Source organism: Hippoglossus hippoglossus, chromosome 6, assembly GCF_009819705.1.
Source record: "Hippoglossus hippoglossus isolate fHipHip1 chromosome 6, fHipHip1.pri, whole genome shotgun sequence".
Lineage (NCBI taxonomy): Eukaryota > Metazoa > Chordata > Actinopteri > Pleuronectiformes > Pleuronectidae > Hippoglossus > Hippoglossus hippoglossus.
The window spans coordinates 13,148,855-13,158,897 of record NC_047156.1 but is presented as its reverse complement, the minus strand read 5'-3'; the positions used below and the strand labels follow the sequence as shown (position 1 = coordinate 13,158,897).

At 38.2% G+C, this 10,043-nt stretch overlaps 1 protein-coding gene across 1 annotated transcript; it reads right to left on the bottom strand.

Moving 5' to 3' along the window:
- Window positions 1-2,411: 2,411 nt before the first annotated feature.
- Window positions 2,412-4,523, bottom strand: si:dkeyp-59c12.1 (uncharacterized protein LOC555379 homolog). Its single transcript, XM_034589095.1, has 4 exons — window positions 4,274-4,523; window positions 4,126-4,179; window positions 3,693-3,769; window positions 2,412-3,227 (listed from the first exon to the last, which is right to left on the bottom strand). Exons 1-4 carry the CDS (start codon window positions 4,320-4,322, stop codon window positions 2,802-2,804), a joined length of 606 nt encoding a protein of 201 aa, XP_034444986.1. The 5' UTR covers window positions 4,323-4,523; the 3' UTR covers window positions 2,412-2,801.
- Window positions 4,524-10,043: the final 5,520 nt, after the last annotated feature.

Genomic DNA, 10,043 nt, shown 5'->3' with positions numbered 1-10,043 from the left:
TCATGCAATGACATGAAAAGTGGTAACACAGTCCATCTCTTCTTTAATTGTATCCAACATCTTTTTCATCTCAAACTAAAAGCTGGGCTTTGCAAATGTCTCGTGTCCATGTTTAATGTTTTCCTTCAGGAGTGTTGTTCGTTCTCTGTGTGTGTGTCATTGTGAAAGCTCATCATTTGAGCTCCAGTGAAGCTGATGCCGGCTCTTTCAGGTGAAACATCTGTGTCGGGGCTTCTTTCTATAGTCTGGGTCCTGTTGCGAAGCAGCCCTGCGGGGTCAGGGACTGTGACGAGAACCTGCAGGGGCCAGACTGCCCCAGTCTTACTTTGTTAACCTGTGCCTTGTTCCTGTCAGATTCCTTATACACAAGAATAGAAGAGAGGGGGAGCTGGCACCAGCTTATCTGCCATTTGCCCCCCCATGCTGCAGCCTTATAGCCACAAAGATGGACATCGTCCTGACACCTAACGGCAGAGGTTGAGGGGAGGGGGAAAGGGGATAGACGATTCTGCTAATGTTGAGGGTCAGACCAAGTTTACCGGAGCAGACGAGCGATGAATTAGAGGATTTTGTTTTCAGGGCAATCTGTCTACTTGTGGATGTTTTACAGGGATGTTTCTCCATGGACAACTCCATTCATTATAGCCTATAGTTTTCAGTGGGCATTCATTCTTATGAATTCAACTTTATTTGATAAATGCCAAATCACAACTTACTTACGAACGCCGCCATCTTGCACATTTGGAGACAGAGTTTGAGCAAAGAAATCAGGGATGGAGCCACAGTATCGACCAATTGGGAGCCAATCTCATCTGTCGATCATAGCACCTCGTTTTCTGCATCAAATAACTAATTAAAACCCAACTTACTACAAGAAATAGCACTTGAACCTAAAAGGACATAAACCATTTTTGGAAAAAAATTTGATGTGTACTTAGATTTTTTTAGTTTGGTCCATGTCCCATCTATTAACATGAAGGAGGGAGATCAATAGGTGATGGAGACGATCATTGTTATTATCAATATTATTACAGAGTTTCAGATCTGGATAAGCTCTTTCAGCTCATTAAACCTGCATTTATCCCTGTTTGCAAACTGTTTTCGGGCCAATGTATGCAAAACATTAAATCTAATTTTCGAACCACTATAAATGTTTTCACCTCAGGACCTAAAACCTGCAATAACAAAAGGTTCATATGCCGTCAATCACCTTTTAAATGTTGAACTTGTTCGCTGCTCATTTACACATCCAGCAGTTGTACAGCAACATTATCATTCTCTTGCAGTCATGTTTTTGACCACCTTGGGAATGTGAGTCCAATTCTTTCAGATCCACACAGTATCTGTGCTCACCAGTCGTGTGGGTGTGTGTTTCTGTGTGCGTGTGCGTGCGCGTGTGTTTAATGGCCAGCAGGTGGCATCCAGGGGGGGTTTCAAGCTTTGTCACTTAAAAAGAGTTGCAGAACATAAACATTGAGTTCAAATCCACCACAAAGCTCAGTGAAGCCGAGCCGACAGTCGTCTGTCACATTAAGTACAATTATTATGAAAACATTGATTATAGCGGCTTTGATAAATGTTTGACTGCTGCTATTAGAACATGTTAAATTGATAAAAGTCTGTGATCCTGGACTCAACATCCAGAGAAATCTTGTGTGAAATATGAGCACGGCTGCTGCTGTTTGTCAGTTTGTTTGTGTTCCGAGTCAGAAGAGACACAAACCTGCTCTAGGCTCAGAGGAGACACATCCACTGAAGGTTTTCTGACTGATTCATGAGCCTCAGCAGGATCATTCCCCCCCTGTCTTCATCAAAGATTCCACATGTTGGCACAAATAAGGATTTTACTCTCAGCTATAGACTCTGCAAATATGTACCTGCTACCAAGGTGATAACTTTGAGGCTGCAGTGTACGATGAATGTGTGATAAATGCATGGAATCAACAATCAATGATTCAGTACAGGAAGAAGGCAAGAAGCTACGTAAATCTGCAGTTGACTAATTGCAAGAATCCCAAAACCTATTAGGTTTTGCTGTAGAGACATGTTATTGTGATGATAGGGTGATATAATCATTATAATCAAGTCATCCCTGTCCCTTAGTGTCTGTTTAATTGCCCTTGAGCAAGACTCTTGTCTCAAATGATGGTTTGCAGATCTAGAGCTGACAATCTATCTAACTCTTTCTGATGTGTGAGTATTTCCTCATGTAGATCAATGAATACATAAAACTGATCGATAAATATTTATGTCAGTAACATACATACATACATATATATATATATATATCAGTTTTATGAATTAATTATCGAATTGAGCAGGACATTTTTTCAAAGGTTCCCTTGTGGATTCAATTTTTTTTTTTTTTTCATTCTAATATCTGTGGCATATGCAGCAAAAATAAAAGCACCTTTTCATTTGTGAATAGGTTTTATTACAATCTTTAAAACATCATTTAAACATATTGCATATTTGTTGCACCCAAATATATGTTACATGACAAGGATTAATCGTGTCATTTCATCAGTCTTGCGAAGCTCAAAGTGTCAAGCTAATAACCTGTCTTCGAAAACATCTGTCGCTTCTGTAACATTTCACGTTTCTCTGAATTTTAATGGCTTGTTTCTTCTCTGAAGTTTAACTTCACTTTTTAATTGTCTCTGTGGTGTCTCTGCGTCTGGAGGCTCCATTAGGCACAGGAACATATGGCACACCTGGTAACAGCTCACTGACAGACTGTCATATAAATACAGCAAGATACAGTTTCATAGAAAACTTCTTCCTCTTCCGTCGTGCTCTGACTAAATGGAGTCTATCCGTCTCCTGGCAAACACCGCTGACATGCTCTTCACTATTCCCTTGAGCCCCAGAGGCCTCTTGGCGGCCAGCTTGCCGTCCTTCATCCTGTCCACCAGCCCCTGAAACGCCATGAGCACACTGTGGTAGTTCTCGGCCGCTGACACCTCGTAGAAGTGGCAGTCTGTGTTGAGGGCCAGGAGCCGGCCCTCCTCGCTAAGCACTGTCCGCCTGTGGTGCAGGTCCCTCTTGTTACCCACAATCACAATGGGCACTTTGTCCGCGTTGAGGTAGTCTTTGGCAGACCTGATGGTCTGAATGAGCCTGCTGACGCTGTTGAAACTCGCCCTGTCACAGATGCTGTAGACAAGGATGTAGCCGTCTGCCCACTGGACCTTCTTCTCAAAGAGTGACGTCTCCGTGGACGAGTCCTGTAAAGTCACACGTCTAATTTAATCTAAAGCAACAACCCTTCTTGAAAAGTAACTAAGGATATTTACTCAAGTACTTTATGTCAGTACAAGTATGTTTTTTCCCTTTTGTTACCGATACATTAACACAATGGTATGAAAAGAGTTTATCATCCCCACCAGCTGCAACGTTTAGGCTATAAAGCTTATGTCAAGATTTCAATAATGAAAAAACAGCATTTAAAAATATGTATTAATATAACTGAATTGTCAGAAATGAAAATTTGATACCAATTTTAAATTATTTTCACTTAAATACAGTTTTTAGTGCAGAAAGTTAACTTGTAATGGGGTATTTTTACATTATAATATTTCTAATTTTATATAACTTGACAATTTAAGGAGTATTTCTACCTTTGTCAAGTCAGCAGAATAAAACAGCATGAAAACCAAAAGTTATTGACATTAAACTCAGTGTATCATTACCTCAGAATATGGTAAATCCCAAATATTGAGAGTGATCTCTCTCCCATCCACCGTGAAACTGTGACTGTAGATGGATTCTGCAAGACAAAGAAAGTTAATGAACTTTCCCCAGGCCTCACATGCTCAAAATCAATACATAACATACCATATAGTACATCTCTGCAACCAGTCTATGAATAGTATTGTTATCTATATAAAAAGTTAACATAGGTGTATGTGACTCAGTCAGAGTAAATAAAGACTGGAACACAACATAAATGAAAGATTTCTTATCTTAAAACAAATTCATATTATAGATTGAATCTCTTTGGAATCATGCAGCTGTTGCTCAAACCACCACTAACTCAGCACAATGTGATCTGTGCCATTATTCTGTAATAAAGTGAAGCAGAGCAAAGTTACAGAGGTTTCAGTAGAGATGTATGGAACTTACCAATGTCTCCATACTCTCCAATGAATCTCCGGGTTAAAAGACGCACAGTGAGCGCTGAAAAACACAACAGCATTAAACTCACCGTGAGTAACAGACACACACACACGTGAACCTCCAACTGTATATCCGTGGATCTCCTGTTTTTTACCTGACTTCCCGACGCTCTCGGTCCCCAGAACCACAATGTTTGCCTCCATGCTCAGTGAAACAGCTGCGCCGCGCCGCTGTGCTCCATGTGCGCCGGAGGAGGCTGCTGCTGTGCCGCTGCTGCTGCTGCAGGGCGCACAGACACGGGTTATTATAGCGCTCACATGTGGGCGGAGAAAACCAATCAACCACCACAACAACAACAACACAAGCAGCAGTGGTGGCTCCGTCACGTGCTCTCGGTCTGTGGCTCTGACCCACGCGCCTCTGTGCGCAACGAACCAAGAAACCGCTTCAGGGCAACAAAGTGAATGAAATTAGACTGAAGACACCGTCTCGTGTTCGTAACCTTCCGCCGACCAGGCAAGTGTGGTGTCACTTTATGTCACTGGTATTACATCTTAAATCTAAAACTTCATTATGAGTTTGACCTTTGACCTCATGGATACAAATGGCTTCAACATGTTTCCGCTGCAGGATGTTTGTAAGGAAGAAAGTAGATTTTATTTGTAGCTCAAACATCTTTCGAGAGCAAAAAAATGCTTTACAATAAAATGACAAAAAAGTGACATGTGATTGAAATCAAATCATAACTCGGGCGACGTTGTAGCACTAACGGGCCCGAGCACAGGCATTTTGAAGCCTGTTGCAGTTAGAGTGGAGAGAGCGATCAATAGGGCCTCCCACCGTTTGGTGCTTGGGCCCTAATTAGTTGCTTTTAATTGATAAGTGGTTTTATATCATTATCGACAGTAAGATAGATGAAATATTACTGCCAATTCAGATGTAAAGTAAACCCTCTATAATTACTATTGTGTGTGTGTGTTTTTGTGTTATAGATTCTGTCAGTACATTTCCATAGATATGTTCCCTGCACTAATAGTTTGTTTTAATGGTGTAGCTCATTTGTGCATCGCTCCAGAGAATGAAGTTGCCCTGTGAACTTCAGGAAGCCATAATGAAATGGGAGAAGTTAAAGCCTCCGGAGCCAGATGATCCCATGTGCTGCTGCGAGTGTGATATCTACCAGTACGGATGCTGCTGTGACTGTGAAGATCTGGACGAGGCCTTTAACAGGTTAGAAGAAGTATGACCTTTAATGAGACACAAAAGGGTCACAAGGTGATTTACAGACATCAAATACAATTTAGATGCAATTCTCAATATCATATTTTAGCCATAATTGTTCCAAAAGCTAAAAAAAGTACTTGTTAGAATAAAACCATGTAAATAACCATGCATGGTGATTATGACAGATGAGTGACAGCATCAGTTGCAGCAGGTCAGTTTACAGCACCACAGGAAACATTGCACATGGGAGATTTTTTGTGAACAAGCTCAGCTAAAATATCCTTTGGGATACACAAAAGTAAGTACAAAAGTAACTAAAAGTACAAAAGTAACTAAAAAGTAACTAAAAGTACAAAAGTAACTAAAAAGTAACTAAAAGTACGAAAGTAACTAAAAAGTACGAAAGTAACTAAAAGTACCAAAGTAACTAAAAAGTAACTAAAAGTACAAAAGTAACTAAAAAGTAACTAAAAGTACAAAAGTAACTAAAAAGTAACTAAATGTACAAAAGTAACTAAAAAGTAACTAAAAGTACCAAAGTAACTAAAAAGTAACTAAAAGTACAAAAGTAACTAAAAGTACAAAAGTAACTAAAAAGTAACTAAAAGTACAAAAGTAACTAAAAAGTACAGAACCTCGTGTTTTGATGGCGTGTAATCAAACTTTGACGCCACGCCACGGTCACACCGTGTGACGAAATATCGATCTTTGAGGTAGTTTTCATCTCCATCTTGTTGTGATGACACGCATCTCCATATGAAGTTGATCTGATGAAAGCCCTGGGACAAGTACATCAAAGTAAAAATGTGGAAAATGGCCAATATGGCCACTAAAGTCAAAATGGCGGGCTTCCTGTTGCTTTTTCCAATTGTAACAATTTGAGCATGTCTAGGCCCTGAAAAAGCCCCAAAAGGGAAATACAAATCCTTCGAAATACAATAGGGCCTCCCACCGTCAGTGCTCCTGAGAGGTCACATTCACTTTTGACCACCAGTGCATCCTTGAATCCATGTTAACGATTCTTGACAAGGTGACAAGAATGAGTCCGACGGACCTACGACCTTAAAATATTGATGTGAACAACAGAAAAGATCCCTGAAAGTCCAAATAGTTTCATATTTGCTTTAATATTAGTCTAGTGTAATAGGTGTTGTTTTTATTGCTGTTGTGTTATCATAATCAGCGAATAGATTTTTCTCACATTTTGCCATAAGCTTATTTTTGGTCTTTTTTCTGTATATTTGTATAGTTTACTTACTCAAGTTGTACAGTACAGTATACTTACAACTTTAATATGGGAAACTTGTTGCTTACCAAGTATTTGTATATTAAAATACTTTATACATTCAATACAATTTAGAGAGAAGTATTCTTTTCAGTACTTTTCAAATTAAATATTTTACATTAAAAACTGACAAGCTTATAAAATATGGTTCACTATCAAATATTAAACTACCTATTGTATACAATTCACCACAGCCAGTTAAAACAAAAATATTATTGCATCAGTATAGTAACATCTGATGATATGATATAACATTAGCCCAATTAGATCTCACAGTACTTATACTTTTGATACTTTACATTGTATACTTCCCATTGTAGTAAAGTGTTCAAATTGAATGTATATATATATATATATATATATGAGAGTTATATATATGTGGTATTGTGGCTTTGTTTTTTGTTTTTCATGTGAGTATATTTGTATAAGGCTCTTTTTTTCCTGCTGCAATATTGACAGCAGCCACAAGAGGGAAGTAGATTTCAATAAATGTCTTCCACTTTATTTTGTCTGTAAACAGAAAACCCCAAGGAGTCATACTGGATGCTGATTGGCTGAACCGAAAACAAGCCCTTGGGTAATTGGTTGGTTGTCTGACTGGAACACGCCTCTGTGTTCTTGTGTGTTGGGGTCTTGTATGTATCACATGAAGGAAAATACTATAAATCAAATAAGATCAAGCAGGTTACATTTCAACATCTAAATGTGCTACAGCTGATTTATGTTTTATTTCATGAAGGCTCTGATTTCTTCTGCACTTTACAGCCTCATAGATTGAAGCAGTTTATTTAAACTGCAGCAGTGAAACCTTCACACATAAACCACCCATATGATATCTGCTAAAATAAGTTCCTCTCTTATCTTGTAAATAAGATAATTCTGAGGCTGGAAGCTCCAAGATGATGTGATTTCAAACGTATGGTTGTTTCCATGTTGTGTATAATAGTTTTTATAACATGACGTGAAATTTGTACATAATATAGAAAACGATAGGCCAAACTCTGACTTTTGTTTTATTGTACATAAGTTGTTAATGTCTGTATTTGTAGTTATTACCCTTTACCCTTGTTTACTGCTACATTAACTGTGAAAGTACTCTGTGGTTACTGTAATATGGCCCTGACTTATTAAAACAGATAAAACACGCCATGCAATTCCATAATTGAAAATACACACATGTATGTTATGTTATAGAAAAAAATGCCACATAAATGATATCGTGTGGTATTTATTATTTATTACAAGATGCACATAACCCCAAAGTGAAAAACACATGAATTAATGCGTGGGGAACGATTCGTGATTGGGAGTAGCCAAAGCAACAAATGTTACAGTGTTACAATGTTTTCAATCACAATGCATGAAACTGAGAAGGAAGTAATTCGACAACTAATCAATATATACATATATATAACAAAAACAGAGACAATATTAAAATCCATAAACATTTAATGCACTTACAGTATTTTTAGAATCATGTGGGTTTTAGAAATGTATGTTATTATAGAGAAATAGTTTTCTCATGAGAGTCTGTTAAAATGCTAAATCCTCTGTGTCTCAGTAAAACCTGACTTTGTCTTAATAGACACTGAACTCCTTCAAGCTGTAAAGTGACAATTGATCCTAAAGTGAGAACATTTTGTTAAATGACAAACTTCATTATTAAGATGTTCACTTAGTCCCAATAACCAACAGAACTTACACAAAGGGGAAAAACAGAATTTTCTTGTATGTTAAGTTATCTCAGTGTTTTAATGCCAAACACTTTGAAAAGAGAGACTTTTGAGGGTTGAATCATTTCAGAGGAGCCAGATATTACAGTAGGTATTTAGGTTAATACCTAACATGTGTATTAATATGTGAAAATATACATAATCCATAAGAAATTACAGGGATGAAGACCTCAGCAACATCCGCTGGTAGTTTTATTCCCTCAACAAGCTCTTTTCATCAGCGGCTGTTCCGCAGGAAGCTGCTGTGACTGTGTGCGCTTATGCAAATAAATCTTCTTACGGACTTAACTTAAACTCACTTTATGTGAGTGATAATTCCACTTTTCCCTGTTCAGCTGCATGATAAGGAAATAAACTGAAAACTATCCTCTTGATAAAAGATGCCCGATGGCAGGTCCTGGTTAAATTTACACTCGATTTGCAATTCCATTTGAGACGTGCCACTTCAAATAGTGGAGGATAAAACTGAACCGAGTGAGGCAGCGGCGCAGCTTCTCAGAGATGTGTACACATTAAATTTGCATTCAGCTCATTTTAAAACTATGATGCATATAAGTGTGTTATAGGAGGCTGGTGAAGAAGACATGTTCACATACCACAAGTTCCAGAGAGTTTTCATTTATGAGATGCAGGTTCAACCCCTTTGAAGATATTTTTCCCTTCTGTGAGATGATGAGGAATCTAAGCTGTAACAGCAAACCTCTTTATAGACATTCATACCAATAAGAGTTAAATACCAACATTGATTTAAATGGAATATTCTTTAAATATGATTTTTTTACAGTAGATATGCATTTGTTCATTTTTCTGTCTTCACAAACTGATTCTTTTCCAGCCAGTAGATCATTTGACCTCATATGGTCATTGTTAATGTAACGTACACTAACATGCACAGAACTGTATATGTACTTCTGTGTTTTTTTTCCATCAACCTGCCGTGGACTGCAGATGAAAACTAGTCTGCATGGCTAAATCTGGCACATTTACATGTTGGACTTATGTACACATATTAATTAACATGCATTGTTCCTTGGTGTACCCCTTATGAAACTACCTTTAAATTAACATCGTCCAGATTTTTATTTGTTTCTGCACTACAAGTTTCACACACTCATAGCTAAAGTTCCCTTAATATGCCTGATTTACTTCATTAAGATCGATGAACTATTCTTTGAGAAAATGCTGAAAACCCTCGATTTCGTAATGTTAAAGAAAGTGTGGGGGGGAAATATCCTGGATTCGCCCTCCTTATCCGGATCCAAACCAAACTCATATATATTCTACCCTGACCCATATCACATCCTTCCACCAAGTTTTATGGAAATTGGTTTGGTAGTTTATTTTACAATCTTGCTAGCTAACAAACAAACGCTAATGAAAACATCATCTCCATGGCAGAAGTAAATAATACATGCCAAGTGTAGAGGGAGTGTTCCTGCTGTCCTCTGCTCAATGACATCAAAACTGTATTTTCTCATGTCTTTTGGCCTCATTTGGATAACAGCACAAGCCGTTACCACAACACTGACATATTATCAAAAGGTCGTCAAATGTGTCATCAGTTTCCTGTTTACACGTCCAGCAGAGAGCATCGTTCGCATAGGGGTCATGTTTCCGGCCCCCTCATGACTGGATGTGCAGTGTTCAACCTCTGCTTACCTCTGATTTAGTCATCGAGCATC

Coding starts and splice junctions, on each gene's coding strand:
- si:dkeyp-59c12.1 (XM_034589095.1), bottom strand. CDS start 4,322: ATGGAGGCAAACATTGTGGTTCTGGGGACCGAGAGCGTCGGGAAGTCA. Junction 4,180..4,273: donor CGAGAGCGTCGGGAAGTCAG/GTAAAAAACAGG, acceptor TGTGTTTTTCAG/CGCTCACTGTGCGTCTTTTA. Junction 3,770..4,125: donor TGGAGAGTATGGAGACATTG/GTAAGTTCCATA, acceptor TTTGTCTTGCAG/AATCCATCTACAGTCACAGT.